The sequence below is a fragment of the Podarcis gaigeae genome, assembly GCF_964106915.1.
Source record: "Podarcis gaigeae genome assembly, chromosome: 3".
NCBI classification, from domain to species: Eukaryota; Metazoa; Chordata; class Lepidosauria; order Squamata; family Lacertidae; genus Podarcis; species Podarcis gaigeae.
In genome coordinates this window covers 106201878-106224171 of record NC_139680.1, presented here as the reverse complement: position 1 = coordinate 106224171, position 22294 = coordinate 106201878, and the positions used below count along the sequence as shown (strand labels likewise).

General features: G+C 41.4%; 1 protein-coding gene across 4 annotated transcripts; it reads right to left on the bottom strand.

The window, feature by feature from the left end:
• Positions 1–6260: 6260 nt before the first annotated feature.
• Positions 6261–22052, bottom strand: LOC310841870 (heterogeneous nuclear ribonucleoprotein L-like). 4 transcript variants are annotated; one of them, XM_083733490.1, is made up of 13 exons: positions 21638–22052; positions 19534–19652; positions 18422–18659; positions 17777–17861; positions 16561–16658; positions 16406–16475; positions 12106–12177; positions 10558–10775; positions 10308–10429; positions 9525–9726; positions 8481–8538; positions 8289–8387; positions 6261–6880 (listed from the first exon to the last, which is right to left on the bottom strand). In XM_083733490.1, the coding sequence occupies exons 1-13, from the start codon at positions 21782–21784 to the stop codon at positions 6825–6827; spliced, it is 1584 nt and encodes a 527-aa protein (XP_083589616.1). In that variant the 5' UTR covers positions 21785–22052; the 3' UTR covers positions 6261–6824. The 4 variants fall into 4 exon arrangements, with proteins under 4 accessions (XP_083589616.1, XP_083589617.1, XP_083589618.1 ...); XM_083733491.1 differs by having other exon boundaries at positions 21541–22048; XM_083733492.1 differs by lacking the exon at positions 21638–22052 and adding an exon at positions 21525–21632.
• Positions 22053–22294: the final 242 nt, after the last annotated feature.

The window sequence follows — 22294 nt, the reverse complement described above, 5'->3', positions numbered from 1 at the left end:
TATTCTGTTGGAAGCTGCCCAGAGTGGCTGGGGAAACCCGGCCAGATGGGCAGGGTATAAATAAATAAATTATTATTATTATGATTATATTACTTAGAAGTAATGTTCACTGGGGTTTACAAGAACCTGATAAATAGGAATAAGTTTGCAGCCATAATTAAGTTGGGTCACACTAGGTGCTAAAACACAGAAACTCTAGTTGCACCTGAGGCTGCAGGCATAGAGAAATGTGGATGATCTCCCTTTGAAAATACAAACACTAGTTCTGTCTTGGTTCTTGAAAGGAAAGCAGGCCTTTGTAGCCTTTGGGTGCAGCCTGAGATCTCTGCACCAAGCAGAGCCTAACCTAGTTGAGACTGAAGGCTTATGCACATTTATGTGGGAGTATTGATAACTGGTTTCCGGTCACGTCAGGAGTCAATGGGGGTTCAGGCAGGGGAAAGCCAGGATTTATGAGGCAAAAATCCTGGCAATGGGGTCTTGGGAGCTCACTGCATCCTGCTTTGCTGCGCAAGCCCATGTATTCCAACTTGAAAGGCAGAGTGGGTGTGACCTGGGAGCATGTCCCTGCCATGGATGAGCCTCTGTCTCTAGCATGATTTGTGGTTGGTTCCTCTATAATTCGGACAATTGGCATTAATCAAGAGGTGCTCCCAGACCGACATATGCTAATGGCATGCAGTCAGTCAGCTGCCGAAAGGACTGGGCTTGGCTGTTTGAAGGTACAGTAGTACTTCCGGTTATGAACTTAATTTGTTCTGGAGGTCCATTCTTAACCCGAAACCGTTCTTAACATGAGGCGCGCTTTTGCTAATGGGGCCTCCCGCTGCTGTTGCACCGCTGCTGCGCGGTTTCTGTCTCATCCTGAAGCAAAGTGCTTAACCCGAGGTACTATTTCTGGGTTAGCGGAGTCTGTAACCTGAAGTGTCTGTAACTCGAGATACCACTGTAAAGTAGTACCCCTGGTTACGAACTTAATTTGTTCCGAAACCTGAAACTGTTCTTAACTAGAGGCGTGCTTTCGCTAATGGGGCCTCTTGTTGGTGCTGCGCCGCCAGCAAACGATTTCCATTCTCATCCGGGGCAAAGTACTCAACTTGAGGTAACTCTTTCAGGTTAGCGGAGTTTGTAACCTGAAGTGTTTGTAACCTGAGGTGTTTGTAACTCGAGGCACCACTGTATACGAAGGATCACACACGTGAAATGGAATATTTATTTATAAGATGTAACAGAGGTGCTGTTTGTAAGAAGAAAAAAGCAGCCAGCTGGAAGAATGATTTAACGACAAGTGAAGGATGTCAACTGGATTCTAAATAAGAAATGATGCAGGTATGCGAGGAAATGATGATGATATGTTTCAAACAGGAGCAGGAAACCTGATTTTAAGAAATTGTATAAAATTAATTTGGTTTGTAATAATTTGGAGAATAAAAATAATTTTTTTTTGGGGGGGGGAATATCATTGACTACTGCAAGATTTACTTCTAAGTAAACATGCAGAATTTCAGTATCTCCCTCACTTCATTTAGAGCAGGGGTGGCCAGCTCCCAAGAGACTGCAATCTACTTTCAGAAGTAAAATCTGGAAGTGATCTACCCCCGTTTTTTGGGGAGGAGGAAAGCCTCATTTTTTTGTTAGGCTGCAGGCTTCTTTGGGGAGGGGAGTTCCATTTTGGGGTGGGGAAGGAAGGCAAGGGAATGTGGGGTTAAGTCACACATGAAAACATCACCATGGATGAAAACATGAGGGAGCTCCGTCTTCCCTTCCTGAGTTCAAACAACAATGGAGGGCGGGATGAGGAGGTGGGGCAGGAGTCAGATTTACTGACGTGGAGGATTGGGAGCCAGAGATCGACCACAATCTACCAAAACATTGTGGGGATTTACCAGTAGATCGCAATCGACCTGTTGGACATCCCTGATTTAGAGGTTATTACAAAGTGTTGATGGTTCTTTTCATCTTGCTACCAACATAAACTGAGAGGTCAAGATGGACCTCAGCCTAGCTAAAGTGGTCTTAGGTGTCAGCATCAACTTAGCTTCAAAGCTTATAGGTTTGTGATCTGCTAGGAGGCAGATTTGCCTAGGTACCTTCAGTTCCAGAATACTAATCTAGATTTATCTGTGAAAGCTAGGTTTGAATCCTTGTTCGACTTTAGAACTTTATGAGTGGACTTGGACAAGTAATGGTATTTCTTCAGGCTAATCTGCATCACAGAATTGTAGCTGGAGAGGCTAACACACCAATCTTGAACATTTCCATCAATTACTGATTTCAGTGTGATAGGCCAGTTCAGTCTTGCAAATTGTAAAAATACAGTGGCACCTCTGGATACGAACGGGATCCGTTCCGGAGCCCCGTTCGTATCTAGAAGTAAACGTAACTGGCGACGGCACGTCTGCGCATGCACTCGTTGCTTTTTGCCACTTCTGCGCATGCGTGTGACGTCATTTTGAGCGTCTGAGCAAGTGGCGAAACCCGGAAGTAACACGCTCCGTCACTTCCAGATTGCCACGGAGGGCAACTCAAATGCGCTCAACCCGAAGCGCATTCAACCCAAGGTATGACTACAAAAATTGCCTTCCCTGATAAAACCTGTATCCTTGGAGTGATCTGTCTCAAAGACTGGTCAGCCAGATACCTCTAGGGAAACTCATCAGCAGAGCATGACACAATAACCACCTCCAGCTTAGCTTCAGTGTCTCTTAATCAAAGGCACATTGATACTGAATACAGTGGTACCTCAGGTTAAGAACTTAATTCATTCTGGAGGTCTGTTCTTAACCTGAAACTGTTCTTAACCTGAAGCACCACTTTAGCTAATGGGGCCTCCTGCTGCCGCTGCGCCGCCACTGCACGATTTCTGTTCTCATCCTGAAGCAAAGTTCTTAACCTGAAGCACTAATTCTGGGTTAGCGGAGTCTGTAACCCGAGGTATCACTGTACTGAGGTTTGAGTGTCATGTAGCTAGAACAGAGTTATAAGTCTGGCATGGGTGGGACAACGGACTGAGGAGCAAAGGCAAGGAGAGTTGGCTCTTCAGCGTGATTTTCAACATCCATCACTTCCAGACCTCCTGTTTATGAACAATCATTTTAATTTATTTGCTGGGAAGTTAAAACCTTGTGTCAAGCGGGACATTTTCCTGACACCTCCCTTATCGCAAAAAAGTCTGATCTTTAGCAGAAGTGGGTGTGTTGCGCAAGATCTTCAAATCAACTTTGATTGCCAACATAAATTTGCTGGTATGTGATTGCATTCCCCCCCACCACCCAAAAAAAAAGAATTGCATCTATCTTGAAGCATCAATTGACAAAGAGGTCTTCCACAAGACTCCTGTATTAAAAATATATTTTTTTAAAAATCATGATGTGTGTACTCTGATCACAAGCTCAAGATCAAGATCAAGATCAAGTTGAGATCTTGAGATAATAGGTCCTCTGGCCTGCATTGTTGAAATTCCAGCACATCTTTAGCGTGCTCCAATAAGTGAAAACTGGTGCACATATTGTCAAGGAGTAAGTTTTATAGGTGCAGAAGCCACCAGAAAATCTTGCAGTTTATAAGTGTCTCTGGGTTCTGGAAGCACAGCGGCTGTTTACAGGCTGTGTGCTATCTGAACTTCAAGGCCAACTGCTCTGGGAACAGGCTAGAATTACTGTCTAATGGGCAGCTCAGCTACTCTTCTGATATTTCCTGCTGGACTGTACATTTTTGTACTTTTTGTTTTGCATTATACTGTGTGGTGTAATTTTTACTGTTTGTAACTGAATTTTGCTCTCAGGAGCTAAGTTTTTGGACCTTGATGCATCTCAGCATGAACTGTATGATTTTTGAACCCCAGTAAACCAAACTGAAGAAGAGCCTGGTGTTTTTCTGTGTGGTCTTTGCACAGTAAACGCTCTACAAGCATTCGCTAAGCTTTCGCTTCTCAGCTAAATTTAGCAATATGGGGGTGTCTCTGGTTTCTTAGCACCGTACCTTATCACATATATCATTTGGTCAGACATGAAATGGCTGGGTTGCACTCATGTGGGGAGATACCAACGCTCACTGAATCATCACGATACTGGTGGTTTTTTCCCGTTTTCAGAGGACAAAAAAGCTTCCACACCATCAGTGACAGCAGGTTATAACAGACAATTTTACTTAACATATTTTCTGCTGCAAGAGGAAACTGGATTAAAGGTTGGCATTTTGTTGATGACTATGTCTTGTGGATGGTGTGAAAAAATTGTATTGCATGACCAACACCAATTCCACAACCAACCTCCGTCCGGAAACACTCTGTTATTAGGATTGTGAAATTTCAGTATGCTGAAAGAATGCTGCTGCTTACCAAAGGCAGCCCTTTGCAGAAGGCCCCTGGTTTGGTGCAAGTCGAGCTGCAAGAGCCCTGTCCAAAACATTGCTAATCTGTAATGGAACAAAAATGGAACAGTAATCTGTTTCCTGTGTTCCTATATGCAGTTCATTGGGATTTGATCTGGAGCATTTTTCAGAAGATTTTTAAAGCAACCCTCAATAGTAATGCCCCTTCCTAATTTTAAGCAGGGTTGTTTCTAGCAAGTTTTAATTTATACTGCTTATCTGACTTGCACTATGCAAGTGCTTTTGGTTTTGCATGTTTTCCACCTCATTGCCCTCCAATTAGAAAGGAAACACACATGCCCATGTGTAACCACATAATTGCCCTGGACTCCTTTTAAAATGCAGAACTAATGGTATGGTTGTTTGGATTGCAGCCTATGGTTTATGAATTCATTCAACTGTCAAGACTGTGTATGCAGTCTGGTAGAAAAGTAGTACTTGTAGCCATCAGCTCTTCAGTCAAGAGAGACGCAGTCCCCTGCATCCAGCCTAACCAACAGCTGATCAACAGAATAGTTTTTTTAGTAGTGAGATGCAAGCTAAGGACTCACACAAGGAAATTTCTTCCGGGTAGACAGACTGAGCAACAAAGGAAAAGATAAAAGAAAAAGCGCTCACAATGAAGTCACATGCACCTCAAAAAAAATTAGCATTGAAAGTATATTTTTTTAAAAATGGAAGCAAATGCTGCCTATTGCAATTTTAAAGCATGAGCATATGCATTAAAATTGTTATCACAAAGTTACCTTTACCTTAGCATAGCTATATCCTATCACTACAGGTTTAAACTGCTTTAAAATTCCTTTAAGTTTTAAAATTATGTTGTTCTGCAGGTGCTCTGCACTTTCTCCTGCAGTCATACCTTCCATTTAGAGCAGGCTTCCTCAACCTCAGCCCTCCAATGTTTTGAGACTACAATTTCCATCATCCCTGACCACTGGTCCTGCTAGCTAGGGATCATGGAAGTTGTAGGCCAAAAACATCTGGAGGGCCAAGGTTGAGGAAGTCTGATTTAGAGTGTTTGAGTGAGAAAGAGAAGCCATGTTTGCACACAATGATAAACTAAACCATGGCTTACTGGGACTATGCAAATATGCATGCCTAGGTTTGGAAAGCATTCTAAGCTAAATCCTGACCTCACTGTCCCACCACACTGGGTTAGAAGGACTGTGGAGGAGCAGAGTATTATCATTAGTATTATTCACTGAATTCTGTCTGAATATCACATAGCAGTTTACAATATAAAAACACAAAAATATATAATAATGAACAAAACTTAGTAGCAAAACTGTAATTATTTAGTTGTTGTTTTTTTTAAAATCCCTTTTCCCGCTACAATTTGTTTTGCAAAGGGTGGGGAGGGACTGCCATTACGGTCCTGATGCTGCACACGCCAACTTGGAAGTAAGCAGTGCAGGAGTTTTGAGTAGGTGTGAGCTTCTCTCTGTACTTCTGAAGGGTCCTTGAAACTGCCTCATTGGGGTAAGATCTACCAGGACTCATCGCTGCCTCTTGGCCCCCTCTCCATTTCTGCCTCTGATTCTGGACTGCTCTCTGCCACAGCCTCTTCCTACTCACTGAACCCTGTTATCTCTTGTGACACCTCCTCCTCTCAGTCTGCTCCCTCCTCTCCCTCTGACCACTCAGAATTGTCCCACCACCCCCTGGCTCTGAGCCGTCTTCCTTTGGGGGTTCCCCAGCTGGTGCCTCCCACCACTCCTCTACATTCAGCCAGTCCATGACGCCCAGTAGGCAATAGTCTGCCTTGTTTTGGGTCTCTTTCCTCCCTAGCCTGGTTAACACAAGGGCTTAAAAACACCCTATGACAATAAGCAGTTTAATTTAGTACCAAAGATTAGAATCACAAAACAAACAAGAAACTGTGTTCATTCAGGTTTCAGCATTTATTTTTTGTAAGGATGGTACAGGTTAGGATTAGTGATAAGGACATCATGCTAATGGGAGTAAAAAATTATTCTGAGAAGACACTATTTAAAGTAAGTTGCAACCCTTCTGCAAAAAACAAACACCATATTATTTTCTCCTGTGAAGTTTCTCTTAACAATCAGTGACTGTTTCATTACAAAATGCCAATGTGAAATGGGTTTACAAATTTAGTTCTGCTTTTAAAATTGCTGCAACAGATACAATTTTTAACCAGGAGGAGGAACCAAGAATTTTACATCTAATATTCCAATATAATAATCCAGCTTGCCATTTAAACCAAAGTGGAAAATAGTGATTGTAAATGAAAATTTTACTGCTGTATGGAAACTGTGTTTAAGGTCTGTATACAGGTTTTGAACATGTTACCTACAAGGCAGTTCAAACCCCTTTAGATAAAACAAAGTAAGTTAGATCGGGACAAGAAACCCTAGAGTCTGCAGGCAACATGATTTCATCACGTTTGTAAATAAAGATGGAAGGAGCTCCTTAACATATTGTCCTCTGCTCTACAAATGAGAGGAAGTAGAGAAGCAAAGCTTCAATGTATAAGGATCAGAGCCATCTGTAAGATAAAAGGGGAACTGTTAAGAATAAATGCCATTTTGGATGGTGTGCCTTATGACAGCCTGCTAGTCTGAGAAAAGAGATTTCTTTTAACAAGTGTTTGACTACTGTGGAAAATTGCTTCTAAAATACTACTCTTATTTCTAGCACACTACTGCTTTGTATAATGCATCAGAACTCAATCCAACCTTCTTCCCCTATACAGAAAACAAAATCTTTCTACGGAACCAGTTCAATGAAAATACAGTGGTACCTTGGGTTACATATGCTTCAGGTTACATATGCTTCAGGTTACAGACCCTGCTAACCCAGAAATAGTACCTTGGGTTAAGAACTTTGCTTCAGGATGAGAACAGAAATCGCGTGGCGGCAGCAGTGGGAGGCCCTATTAGCTAAAGTGGTCTTCAGGTTAAGAACAGTTTCAGGTTAAGAACAGACCTCCGGAATGAATTCAGTACGTAACCAGAGGTACCACTGTATGGCAGTTTCTCTTGCTTTATAAGATGTGGTTCCCATGCCTTCCATCACAGTTGCTCTTGCGAAGAATTATCACATTATCACGCCTGTACTAAACCAGGTTTTCCACTCATTACTATCACTTTAGTACAGAGAAAGTAACCAGTTACCATTTTACAGCTCAGCTTGTTTTCAATGCCCTTATTCACATGTTAACACCAAGCTAAACCATGACTTAGCACAACCAACAAATGTACAGGCCCCTTTTCTCCACCCCCAGCATTTTGCTATGCTTGGCGTGTCATCTAAACACACACGCTTGGGTTAGCTCTCCCACGCAAACCACAGGCTGTAAACCACAGGACAAACTTCTCAGCTCCGTTTCTCTGGGGAGAGCTAAACCACGTTTCTCTGGGGAGAGCTAAACCACGAATCTAGGTTCAGACATCAAGCTAAGACAGGCCATGGCTTAGGTCAGTGCAGCAGTAAAGCCACCAGGGATGAGCAGCATGGGCCACAATCCATAAGCCCGTGTTTGCTTGTTTGTGGTAACGCAGCTGGGCTCTGCATTAAGTGCAAACTGAGTCGGTGTGATGAGGATTTATAAGAGTGTTGTGTAAATGAAAACACACTGTTAAAACCGTTCAACCATATGAAAAAGTCCTTTGACTTCAAAGGAAGAAAACAAAAATGTTTTGCATTTTAAAGACCATAGGAAAATATCGATCAAGCCCAGCAAGTGTTATATCCTAGCACAACCTGGCTACTGTATTTGTGGTGTTTCTTGGTGTTTTTTATTGTGCACATAATTGTTTTATTGCACAGCATCTTGGTATTACATTAATGAGATGGCATATAAAATGTTTAAAATACATCCCTAAAACCCTTTATCCAAATGATACAGAGAGATAAAATATAAAGCTAAAGAGTACTTTAATACATTGACTTACTAGGGTCTTTTATTTGGTAGTGATTAAGTACGGAAAGTGCTTCCATTGCATGTGTCTTGCATTCCCACGCCAGCAGACCAGAAAGCGTTTTGGCTGAAGCTGTCAAAACAAGAGTTTAAAATGGTTGCTTCACACCACCATCAGTAAGTTAGGTTTCTTTGAGAACTTAAAAAGAATCAAATATTTACTTACGCTTTGGATCAAATACTTTGTGTTTGATAAAACGTAGAACTTTATGATCATCACACAGCTGGAACAATAAAGTGAAAATATGTTCATTAAACAGCAACAATCTAATCCTAGAGGATGTCATTTTGAGTTACAGAAACTGGTAATTTATGTGATAAGGAGGACACTTGGCACGAAATGAGTCGAGATATCAGGAACCCCATTAATTTTAAGAAAGTGATTATAGGGTAAAAATACTCTCACCAGAGAAGTGTCCCTCCATTGCCCAGAAATCCTACAGTCTCATGCTAAACTCTTGACAAACATCTTGCTGTCCAATTTTGAAAATTACAAGATATTCTACTTAAGATAATGAAACATTTTAGAGTCTAATCCATAGCATGGTTGATTTACTTACTTTTAAAACTACAGCAACCATGACAGCAGTGGGGAATCTCCAGCCTGCAGCACTAATTAGTTCCAGCACGGGCCCCAATTCTGCCCACAAGGTCATTCCTTACAAACTACCCCCACCTGTTCCACACTTGATGTCACACAATGAGACAAGGGAACAATCATGAGTTTAAAGTTAGCTCTCAACTGTTCCTTTGCAAGTGGCATTCCCTGTCAGCACCAATAAACTGTTTGGCACTGACCCAAGAGAACCTCCTGCACTAGGGAGCTCTGCACTGAATAATCTTTGGTGCACCAAGTGGTCTGTTTTGAAGTTGACTGCATTGAAACAGCTTGCTAAAGCAAGATTGTTTTCTTCATCTTAGCAAGCAGTTTCAAAACAGATGGCTTCAATTCAAACCAGCATGTACAAATGGATGTAGCAAGTCTCTTAGAAGGTGCATGGGAACTTGAAACAAGATTGTTGTAACTGTCCCATCAGCTGATGTGGTTACACTGATCTCCTTTGAAAGCTGAGAGGTATCATTTGATGTCATTATGTCGTATTATTGAGTGTAATATCTGCAAGATGCAATTTCCCACCCCTACTCTAGGACATAAAAAACGGAATCTGCTAAATTACATATAAAAGCTATGATTCCTGCAGCTACCTACCTTTACAAAGGTCTCTTCAGTTACACACAGCGGAACATTATGGTAATGCAACACACAAGATGGTGGCTGAATGATATTCTTGGAAGCTTGACCAGCATTAGTAAAGCGATTGTTCTTGCTCATTGTAAAATCTTTAGAGCTGCTTGTCCCATCTTCCAGCTCGAATAACTGACTAGGAATAATTGAATTCTGTTTGGATACACTATAAATAAAGAGTACATAATTAATAAAACTTTTTGCAGTAAAAAAGGTGTTGTTTTTTACAGAATTCTCAAAATATAGTAACAAAATATGAACTCAGAGGAATAATCTACATTTTACTTGTCAAGTAGTGAAGTCAGTCATGCGTTTATCAAGTTATGGAAGGAGATCAACGAAATATAGAAATATTTACATTACTTTTGTAACAAAGTTTACTCTTTGCATATATGGACAGAATTCTTTAAATAAAACTTTATTCAGCATCACTTTTAGTATCTTACACTGCTAAACCTCTTACACAATAATCAGATTGATTATTCAGGCGTAGAGGGAGCAATAACCTTGTCCTTCTGCCAGCATGTGAGGACTTTCTTATTTTGGCAGACTTTGGGGGATTGACTGCTTTTAATGAAAGGGCTGGTGCTGTTTCCAATGTAATTATGTGTATGTTTTACTTAGATCCTCTATAGACAGTATTCTTTTAAAAAACTTTATTCAGCAGTATTTTAATATCTTACACTGCTGGACACGTACATTATAGATGTGCTTTAGCATTAGTACTAAGATGGAATGCACACATACCAAACATTAATTCTCTTCCCAAATAATGTGATATTGTTGAGATGCGTGACTGCTCTTTCAACAGCATATTCATCACCCATTTCCACTAAAGCTGTGCCTGGAATGCTCCTCATAAACTTCACCTGCAGGTTTAAAGAATGGTAAGTTAGGAAATTTTTGGTTTGGCTGGAACATGCATGACACTGTGTTCTCTTCACAGTAATCATGAATTATTCTTTAAATTTCATTGCCTAAACTTTTTTGTTTTTACCTTCTCAATATTTCCATACAAGCAGAACAAATTGAAGATTCTTGAGCAGTTCATCTTTTGCTGGTGCAATCCAGTAACCATGACAACAGAACCCGAGGTGTTCCCCCCATACATGTAAGATGAGGAGGCCTGGGGAAGTGGGTAAGCAACAAGTTCTGGAATATCCCGAGATGCCATTTGGTATCGGCTCGGTAGTGGTAACAGAGGACCACGCGATCCTAAAGAGAAAGTATTCTTTAGTGAATTTGGTTGGAAAAGTTTAATTGACCTGATATGAAGATTAAAGCTACCAAGTTTTAAAAGCTGCCAGTTTGCCAATAATTACTAATACATCTTAGCAATTAAGGTTTTGCTAGAATGAGCTATGCAGCTTTAGTATCAACTCCCAAAACATGGTCTATCTAGACAAGAATGTTAACTCACATCAACCAAAATATAATTCATACAATTCATACAATTCATACAATGTGCCTCCAAGGAACAAGCTAACTTGAAATGATGTAGGGGCTGGAGCCAAGTGAGTTCGACTCAGAGCACACCAAATGAAATTAATGAGTTTAAGATAGTCATGTGCATTAATTTCAATGGGTCTAATCTGAGTACAACTAACAGTGGATAAACATCTAAAACCACAAGCCAGACTTAAGAATAAAGGACTGTATTGATTTCAATGACCTTCTGCACATCTAACTGTTAGCTTGTGGTCTAAGTGTGCGATTCCAAGTTTCAATCTGTTTCTAGAGGCGCTTTTTGTGTGCAAAGTGAGAAGTATTAAGCAACATTTCATCTTTACTGTGACAAAGTTAACTGCAACTTGGAAAAAAATATTGTTTGCTCACAGAATGACAACTTGATTTATAGTGAGCCATGTAAAGTCTCTGGTTATTACCAAAATGTATTGGCATTTAAAAATTAAAAAATGAGATCATGAAAAACTGGTCATAAATGGATGTGCCATTTGGCACCAGGGCATGAGAAAGCCTCCCTACCCAAGGGCCAAATTCCCTTGTGGACAACCTTCTTAGGGCTACATGCCAGTCATGGGCAGGGTCAGACGCAGCAGTGGGTGCAGCAACAAATATAAAATTTACCTTTGCACAATAGGCTTGTTTCTACACAGCCTCCCACACCTCTGTCAGCCGTCCAGCCAAGCAAGAGGCATCATTTGAGTTCAAAGACACATTCTAGGCAGACATAAACACTTAGGGCACAAAGCAGGGCCAGTGAGGGGAGTGGCCTGGCAAGAGTTTTGGGGTCAAATAGAAAGGCCTAGAGAACGAAAGCGACCACCAGGCATGAGGTTCCCCACCCTATGATAGGGCAAATGAGGGGAGACAGACAAATGTGGTGCCTGACTAATGTAGCAAGACTTTTTAAAAAGTGTTGGCCCTAGAGTGGTGGGGAAAGGATTTATACTACAGATTGCAGAATACATTAAGATGGCACCACAAGCAAAAAAAAATAGGTGGAAAATCTAGACATATACAACTATATTCACCATATAACCCGTTTTCAATACAACCCGTAACTGGAAGCCATATAACCTACCATAGCCATCATGCCGAAATGAGGAGTGGTGCTCTCCCAGAATAGCTTGCCTCTGACTGCCTTCCCCTCTATCTAAAGGAAAAAGAAAAGCATCATTAAACAATAGCAGCCCCCCTTAAAGATATTGGAGCTTATCAGTAAGCAACGGCAGGGGAGGGGGTAATATTTTCTGGTTAATAAGAACACTGCTGGATCAGAGAAAGTGGCCAGCCAGATTCTTCAACGTTACTCTAAGATTTTAGTTTGAATACTTTAAACAACCTATTATAAGCTGATTTGCTCCAGCACAAAAACACAGTTGTAAGAAGCCAATATTAATGTTGGGCTTGATAATATTTGTTTGAGAAGATTTGACACTTTAAGCCTGAGAGGCCTGGACCCAATACTATAGACCAGAGGTTTTCAACTGTTTTGGGTCCACGGCTCTGTTGACCAACTACATTCTTTCTGCAGCACCCTACAGGGCTCAGAAGCCCACTTATGTCACCCTTTGCCTGCAGAGCTGGTAGTCCCTCACCCCTCCCTTGTGGAGGGTTCCCTCAGCCTCCTCTCTTCCTCCCTCTCCTTTGGAGTACTCTGGGCAGTCGCAGCTGCTGACCCGATATCTGCCCCAAAGAGAGGTGCCTTCTCACACAGGGGCCTGGGAAGCACCACTTGGCCAGCCCTAGAGGCACTATTCACCTGGGGGGCTTATAGCCAGAGCTGCGGCAACAAACAGCCATGCAAGGCTTTGGGAGGCAGAAATGTGAGATAGCATCAGGAGGGAAGGAAAGAGAGACAGAGGCTAGTGTTGCCCGCAGCACCCCTGACCATCATTCAAACCGCTGCCATAGACTGTAAATTACCTATAACTCTCATAAAAACAAGTTGTAGATGCAGTACAATCAAAGGACAGTACCTGTATCACACTATTAGCTTCAACAGCAACACATTTTCAAAGTGGGTTTCTTTCAAGAAGTTTCAGCATAATATAACAAAAAATTGTATTACATGGTTTCATAATCAGTAAACTGAAAAGCACCATATTTGTGTACATACATAATTACATCAACAACTGGAGAAGTGCTGAGAAGAATATACATTGCTATTAATACAGTCTATGTTATACTTCCAATACTGAAAAATTAAAACTATTAAAAGCACTTTTAACAATGAAAATTTCTTTCAACAAGCCACCTTTTATACTAGAATGTAAAGTTAACCAAGGGGTCAACAGTACTGGATGAAAGCAGTACACCAACCTAAAGTAATTATTTGCAATATGCAATTAAACATGTATTACAAAAAGAAACAGCAGTTGGCTTTAACATCCACTTCTTGCTTTCAGTAGACAATCAGAAGTTCCAATACCGCAACTGATTGTTAAGCAATGGGAAATGAGAAACATCCAGCTGAAGTAGCACACAGTTCTTTCTCAGTTTGGATAATGCACAATATTTCAAGTTTTGTTTCCAATGTTTGACTGTTAAAACAACCAAGGAATTAGATAGTCGTATAATAATTTGATTTTGATAGTGGGAGAGTAAAGAGAGATTGTGGCACCCAGAACACAAGCCCATTATTAGGAAGCAATTTCCACAGATTTCAGCATGTGCTATCCAAAATGGAAGTGCTAGTCATCTCACATACTAGCCACATCACTCAGCCCTTAAGTTACAGAGGACAGGATTTTTGTACAACGGAAGTAGCAAACATCAGTCACCAGAATTACATGTTTGTGTAGGATGCAATGGCAGTCTTGAGCTTGGGAAATGAAAAATCAGATTAAAACTGCCCAGTTCTGAAGATCAGTGGGTACCCTTGAAAACCAAGCTTTACCTTCTGACAATAGTTACGAAGCTAACAAACTACTTAGGGAAAAGGTTGGGATGCAAAATGTAATTTTATATAAATACAGCCATCAGCTCAAATCTCCTGCTTTAAATCAACTGCATTTCGGTTAAACACTAAACTTGGGCACATTTTCCTGTCTGAAGAAACCAGAACAGAAGCCTGTTTTATGAAGAGAATTCTCCCCGAATCTTGCATGTAAAGCAGCCCATCACAATGACACTTTTGTGTAGGCCACTCCTGTAAGAATGCCAAGAAAATCAATTAAGTATTACATCTCTAGCTGATGAAGCTGCCCACTCCTTGTCAATCAGTATGCTGTACACAACATTAAAAATACTCAAGCATTTTCCGTGCTGCTTTATTAAGACTGTTGCTGGTTACAGATTTTGGAGAAAGAAGTAACTGTGTTTTCTTTCATCACTTCTTGTCTAGAGCAAGGATGAGATATATGTGGTGCTCCAAATGTTGTTGGACTAAAACTCCCATCATGCCTGGCTAATGGCAATGCTAGGTGTAGCTGATGAGAGCTGGAGTCCAACACAACCTGCAGGGCTACAGATTTCCCATCTCTGCTCAAGGAAGAACATTGCTACAAAATGAACTGTAAATGGTAAATTCAGCTCTCTTCTTGCCTGAAACACATGGGAAGGAACAAGGGAGCAACTCTACTTCAGTACAAGATAGAACAGTATGCTTATATCTTGTTCCACGGGTCCAAGGGAGCTTTACATTTCACATACACAGGCCACAATATAGGAGCCACTCTAGTACATGGCAACCCTGTTTGAAACTGAGAGTACTTTCCAAATCAATTTTTATTAAAGTTTTCACAATTCAAGAGAAGAATATCTAGAACAAATAGAATCAAAAAGTCTGGAAAGAGAGAAAGAGAACAGGAAAGAGAGAGAAAGGATAAAAGAGGGGAGAACGAAGAAAACAACACTTCTGCTTCTTTCAAAAGTAGTTTGTGATATGACACTGAATTTGCTGATGAAATGGAAATAAAAAATTCCACCCGACATTGCCACACACTTGGGAGCACCTGTTTTGTTTGTTTTCCTTCAAGAAAATATTTCTCATTTCCCAATCTTTCATGTTCCAAGCCAAGGCACAGTTTAAAATTACAGTCTGAACTACATGTTTGCTAGTTGCTTGAATATGCATCTATATATTTTGGAAAATTATCCACTGAATTGCCCAAGGTAACTCGGTGACTTCCCAATTCGGTAGTTTGAAGGAGGGGGAACGTGAGCTTTAATGTAACGTACTGCAGGTGGACAATCTGCTAACCAATACTGCAGCCCCCTTATTAACCTTTTACAAACACTTAATTCTGCATGTCCAAGCCCTAACCTTTAAATAATACATTTTTACAAGCCAAAGCACTACCAGTAAAAACAACCTTTCAGCAACGATTAAAAGGAAAGTTGAAACCTTCACTATGCTTAAAATTTAGAAGATACTCTACCTTGGTAAGGTTAAGTTCCACCTCCATGTTATAAATGCCTAGATTTTCAAAAGGTACATTACAGCAAATTATACACAAATCATTCAGTTACAAAGAACATTTACAGAAATCAAACTACATAGCAATTCCTTTTACATTTCCATGCAGGTTTTTTTACTGATGAAAACACTATTCCAACTAGTTTCTGCAATTAAAAATGCTCAAACATTTTAGACCTTGAATCAAATATTGGTGCTTGCGGGGACTCATTTGACAGGGTACAGGTCAATTTCAATTAATCTTTAAAGTAAGGGCAGTCCTTTAGAAAGCATTTACACTGGTAAAAAACCAGGAGAGAAACAAGAGTTTGGATCTTCCATTTTATGGTGTTTCATTCTACAACGGTAATTTTAAAGGGACATAAGATTGGAAACACATGCAAACTGGTTTAGAATGGGTACAGTCTACTATGGTATTTTCGTGCCATGCAAACCAGAAGTGCTGTAAGTGGTCCTTCTTGATATGCTTGTGGTGATGGTGCATGCAGTATGCAGTCAAGGTGAGTTGCAAGTCTGAGGTTTCTCAGAGGGCCTGTTGATGATGCCGATGTGGTGCATGATGAAGTGTAGAGTCAGCCTGCTGGAGTCCTCTATCCTTCTTAATGCCTTGTCCAACAAATGAGGAAAATCCTTTCCGTGGAGAAGCAGTGTGCAAGTTTGTAGTTTGTAAGGAAAGTCTGCATCAGTGTCCTCTCCTCCAAAGAGTGAGACCTGCTTGGAGAATGCAAGTCCTTGTACTGCAAACATGCTTGCATGTGTGGGCTCCGTGTTAAATAGCTCAATATAAACCAGCAAGGGGCAATAATGTTGAGTTATTCTTTTCCAGGATTACAGGTCAGGATGCCTATTACAAGAGCTTCATCAGAAATACTTGGCTTGAGGTGACTAAAACATTAGACAAGCTAACTGCATATATTTATATATTTAAATGCACATTTAGTATAATTACCAAAATACTTACCTCTGCCCAAATATGGTTTTGTATAGTCCCAACTACAATTGTCATTTCGAATGACATTAAGTCGAGTTGACTGTTAAAATATAAACAAATAGCAAGTTTTAATCATTGCTTTCCTCCCAAAACAGTTTAGCCGCTGAAGAAAGTATGATCATTACCTTTGCATATTCTATTTTTAGTGTACAACATCCTGCATATATATCTGCTCCGTTGAGTGCTGCTTTTGCCTTCTGAGCACAGAGAACCGATTTGAACTTGAGTTATGTTAAGGATTGTTGTAAATAGCCACAAGTCATGCTAATTTAAACCACAACACAGTAGATCTCCTAGAAATTACTCAAGGGCTCTTTATTTAACATGCGGATACAAATGCAAAAACACTAATTTTATGTATGAATGAATGACTAATACCATAGTCAGCATGGCCAGTGATGAGGCATGACTGGAGCAATACTCAAACACTATCTAGAGAACCACAAGCTCCCCATCCCCAATTTAGGTACTGCTCTCAGCTTGGGAAAGAATTCTACTCATGAGGTAGAAAAGAATGGGATGGCTCCTAGTGATAAATGGCAAGAAACACAGGATAGCCATTCAAAATGCTTTCCACAGCTGGAAAGAACAGATGACCACAGGTGTAACTGGGATGCTCCCTCTGGCCTGCAGGAGCTGCCATGTTGCTATATAAACAGCGGCTCTGAAAAAGGAAGTAGGCCAGAGGCTGGATGATGTGCAGAGATGAGTTCAGTGATTCCCTAGCACAGAGTTGCTTCTTCTCCTCTCCCCCCCCCCCCGTGCCCTACTGCCTCACCAAGAGCTAATAAGAACTCCCTTGCTTTATCCCTCTCCCTTCTCTTTCCTGCCAGGAATCCTGACTGCAACCAGCAACTCCCCACACCTTGCGGCGTCCTTGTTTTTGGATCTGTTTGGTTGCTTAAAAAAAAAAAAAGAATGGTTCTGATCTGTTTTAAATATATTAAATCTACTAATTGTGTATTTAATTATATATACAGGCAACCTTCAATTTGTGCATGTTCAAGGCATGTGTGACTGACTGCACCTGCAATGTTTGACACCAGATGAGGGAAGAATGGCAGCAGGGTGAGGGTAAGGCAAGCTTACAAGAGCGATGACCCTGAACATAACCCTCGCGCAAATGGGGGGCTGCCTGTGTTTAATTAAATATATTAATTGTGCATATTAAATAATATTTATTGCAAACTCTAATATATGATATGGAAATTTAAATCACTGTGTGGTCCCCAGGTTCTGTGTCAAAGTACTCTTGTGGCCCACTTGGTCTGAGAGGTTAGACTGCCCTGCCCTAGAACATAATCTACACACACAGACACAAAGTGGTACAAAAAGGATATTCAACCAGGGCTTGTATTGCGTTCTTCTTGAATATGACAATACGTTTTACTTTCCCCACAGGGTTGCACACTGTATACAAAACATCCTACAGAAGAATGAGGGAAATAGTCAGAGATTTGAAGATTTACGTGACAAATACTATTCAAAATTTTATTAGCACACACAAACAAAATAAGCCCCATTTAAAGTTTGGATTTAGTTTCTGAGAGAAAGTCTCTTGTGTACTAAGCATAGATCAAGAAATTTATCCCAGTGACAGATATTATATCCTTGCCTTCTCTATGTAGTTATGGAATGATGAGAGAAAAGGGGACAAATATTCTAAAGTTTATCCTTGAAACAAGGCAATTCAAAGCAGTAAGCCTAAATTCAGTTTTAACTCTATGCGTTTCAGATATCTAATAAGACTGCCAAAATTTTAGTGCTCTTAAATAAATTTTAACTTGTCTTATACCATTTATAAATTGGGAATACACAGAATGAAAACCTCAAAGTATGCAAGAAAAATGAAATAAAAATGAAAGAAGAAGACTCACTCAAATGCACTCGCTAAAACCCAAGGTCTTAAAACACAAGGATTTTACCTTATGTAGCTAATATGATGCACTAAGGTTAGGTAAAGTTATGCTTAAGAGTAAGACGTACCACTGTAATTGGATATAGAGGGTTCTGAATTGATAAGAGAAGAACTTTGTTTCCACCAGAGACACTGTTTGTGTTTTCCGGACGAGTAATTCTTTTGCTTGTAGAGTAATTGAAAAAGGCTTGTTGCCCAGCTATATATAATGGTTCACTTAATGCAAATGTCACACATTTTTTCGCACTTTCAATATCCTCAAATTCTACCAAAGCCTGGCGTTTAAATGATATCATCATCACATAACTGCAGGAAAAACAATAAAACCATTAATGAGCTCTAATTATTTAAGGCCATCAATTGTAAATCATAAGCGAAATCTGATCTTAAAAGACTTTACAATAAAAAAATCTTATTGTAAACTCATAAAAATCTACTTCCTTTCTTAAAGTCAATGGAACATTTGTTGAAATCTACAGCAAATGTGTCTATGTAACCAAGGGCTTAGTTTGGAGCAAAGGTTTGCATTTTTTTCAGGCACAAGAGTGACATCAGTCATACCTCATCTTTCAACTGTAAAGCAAAATGCAAAGTTCTGAGGATAAAATTATGAATATCTAATGTAGAGAAACAGAACCAGGGTGCTCTCTTACCCAGCTTCCATATGTAGACAAGCAGAACGATCAGCCTCAAAATTAACTTTTGAAGGATTTGGTACTTCCAATGCTTCAATCAGGGACAGATATACTATGAAATTAATGAAGCTTAAGTTTCAGTGTCCCTATTCGTGAAGGAACCTCAAAAGTGACCTTAGTCCACATATATATATATTTTTAATGGGTCTAGTAGACCTAATTTGAGTTGCACAACTTAAATTGATTAATTTTTGTTGAATATTATTTCAACAATCCCAAAGTTTGAGAGTCGGTAGCACAGATGATGGAGTGCTGTGATGTTCTGTCACAGAACAGCACATTTGAATAAAATAAGAGTTGTTGCCCAGACTCCATTGCTGGTTGCAAAGGGGCCCCCATAACCGTCAAGCTTCAGGACTCCCAAAATGTAGGCCTACCACCGGCTTCAATTTAGGAGTACCAGTACAAGCCTTGAAGAGGTCTTTTAAAAATACATTACAAAGCTTGCTGTGAGTCACTCAAGATCTAATATATAGTAAACATACCATATGGTTCCAAATTTTTCAAGCGCCTCCACAACATCTGCCTCCACAACTGATTCACAGAGCCCTCGGACATGGACCACAGGAGAAACAGGAACTTTGTGAAAACTTCCACCAGCATTCTAGGAAATAAAAGTGACAGACTTTATTTTTCAGATCTAAATCTATCAAAAACAATATTATAGATGATTAACTGACAAAGTAATTTGAAGGCCCCTTTTGAAAGGGGAATGAAAGATGAAGTTATATATACAACACAATTCAAAGTTGTTAGAACAAACTGCCTTCAGAAAAGTGAAGAATGGGGGAACACACCTCCCTCTTCCCATTGTTTTATTAGAGGAAACCAAGAGAAATTTTGCCTCCTGCATAATAAATCCTTTGATGTATAAAAGTGGACCTATGTATCCTCAGTTGGCTGGTGGCAAAGCCAGGTGCATCTGACAAAGTGGTCTCACTGGCTAATTTAAATCTTCATCCACAAGTGCAGAGGACTTGGGCTGGATGATCCTCATGGTCCCTTCCAACTCTACAATTCCATGATTTTCTTTGTTGTTGTTTAGTCGTTTAGTCGTGTCCGACTCTTTGTGACCCCATGGACCAGAGCACGCCAGGCACTTCTGTCTTTCACTGCCTCCCGCAGCTTGGTCAAACTCATGTTGGCAGCCTCGAGAACACTGTCCAACCATCTCGTCCTCTGTCGTCCCCTTCTCCTTGCGCCCTCCATCTTTCCCAACATCAGGGTCTTTTCCAGGGAGTCTTCTCTTCTCATGAGGTGGCCAAAGTATTGGAGCCTCAGCTTCAGGATCTGTCCTTCCAGTGAGAACTCAGGGCCGATTTCCTTCAGAATGGATAGGTTTGATCTTCTTGCAGTCCATGGGACTCTCAAGAGTCTCCTCCAGTACCATAATTCAAAAGCATCAATTCTTCGGCGATCAGCCTTCTTTATGGTCCAGCTCTCACTTCCATACATCACTACTGGGGAAACCATAGCTTTAACTATACGGATCTTTGTTGGCAAGGTGATATCTCTGCCTTTTAAGATGCTGTCTAAGTTTGTCATTGCTTTTCTTCCAAGAAGGAGGCGTCTTTTAATTTAGTGACTGCTGTGATCACGGAGCCCAAGAAAGTAAAACCCCTCACTGATTTTCTTTACATACATGTAAATAAAAAACCTGTCACACCTTAAGATGCTGTTTCCTGTTACAGACTAATCTTCCTGAAACATGCTCAGCCCTCTTCCCACATGCACGCTTATTATTATTGTTATTACTGTATTATTGTGAGTATTCATTAATTTTCTACACCGCCTGTCACCCGAGGATCACAGGGTGGTTTACAATCTAAAAACAGGTAGATGCGTGACACCCCAATGAACAAAACTTTGTAGAAATACTAGGATTCAACTTGTGAATTGAGAAGGATGGGGAGAAACGGAAGTGTTAAGGTCCCGATGCTACTACAGCGGCAGCTAGACTGGTGACTGGGGGCGGCCGCCGAGACCATATAACACCGGTCTTGAAAGACCTACATTGGCTCCCAGTACGTTTCCGAGCACAATTCAAAGTGTTGGTGCTGACCTTTAAAGCCCTAAACGGCCTCGGTCCAGTATACCTGAAGGAGCGTCTCCTCCCCCATCATTCTGCCCGGACGCTGAGGTCCAGCTCCGAGAGCCTTCTGGCAGTTCCCTCATTGCGAGAAGCAAAGCTACAGGGAACCAGGCAGAGGGCCTTCTCCGTAGTGGCGCCCGCCCTGTGGAACGCCCTTCCAGTAGATGTCAAAGCGATAAACAACTACCTGACATTCAGAAGACATCTTAAGGGATGTTCAGGGAAGTTTTTAACGTGTGATATTTTACTGTATTTTTGGTTTCTATGGAAGCCGCCCAGAGTGGCTGGGGAGGCCCAGCCAGATGGGCGGGGTATAAATAAATTATTATTATTATTATTATTATTATTATTATTATTATTATTATTATTATTACACACGCCGACCTGGCAGTTGGCGCACCTGGCAACGGGGTGCTGCTGCGCGTCTTCTCTACCCGCCGTTCACTCCCGGCGAACACTGCGAAGGGCGAGGATTATAAGAGGCAGGCCCTCCTTACCCCTCCAGAGCAGTCCCCGGTGCGAGGGGCGGCCTCCTCGCGGCTCTCGCCCTCCGCGGCGGCGGCGTTGGCGCTGGGCTTCAGCCGCTTGGTCTGGCTCTCGTAGGCGCCGTCCTCCTCCTCCTGCCCAAAAGACGTCGCAGACATGACCAGCGAAGTGCGGGTGAGGAGGATACTGGACACTCGGGGCTCCGCAACCGGCGCGCGAACCGGGAGTCAGGCGAAGAGACCGACGAGGATGCTCTGGACCAGTTCACCTCACAGAAGACAGCCGCGAAGGATCGGGAAGTACAGCGCAGGCCCTTGTCCTGCGATTGGAGCGACCTTTCTGTGGAAAGCTCCGTGATTGGCTAACGGAGAAGCTTCTCAGAAGTTCAGGGACACGCGGCTGGGCAAATGGGACGCCCGTCACCCTCCGCTCCCCCTCCCCCGCCTTCTATTGCTCTCTCGTCCCCACCTCCCCTTCCAGAGCCTGCCGCTGGAGCCGTTTATTGTTTGTTATTCGACGGAAGAGGAAAGACCCGAGCGCGCGACCTCGCCGTTACCAAGGCCAACGGTCGCCCGCGCGCGCGCTGAGGGGAGGGGAGGTTTTGTGTATCTGTGCAGGGTGGCAAAGGGCGGTTCTCGCCAAAGCGGCCTGGAAGAAGACAACGATAA

Bases quoted from the DNA above. Each gene is read 5' to 3' on its own strand.
- LOC310841870 (XM_083733490.1), bottom strand. From the start codon at position 21,784: ATGTCTGCGACGTCTTTTGGGCAGGAGGAGGAGGACGGCGCCTACGAG. The intron at 10,430-10,557 runs GTAAAAACAAAA...TTAAACCTGCAG, and splicing joins TGTATGGAAATATTGAGAAG to GTGAAGTTTATGAGGAGCAT. The intron at 8,388-8,480 runs GTAAGTAAATAT...TTGTTTTGACAG, and splicing joins CAAAGTATTTGATCCAAAGC to CTTCAGCCAAAACGCTTTCT.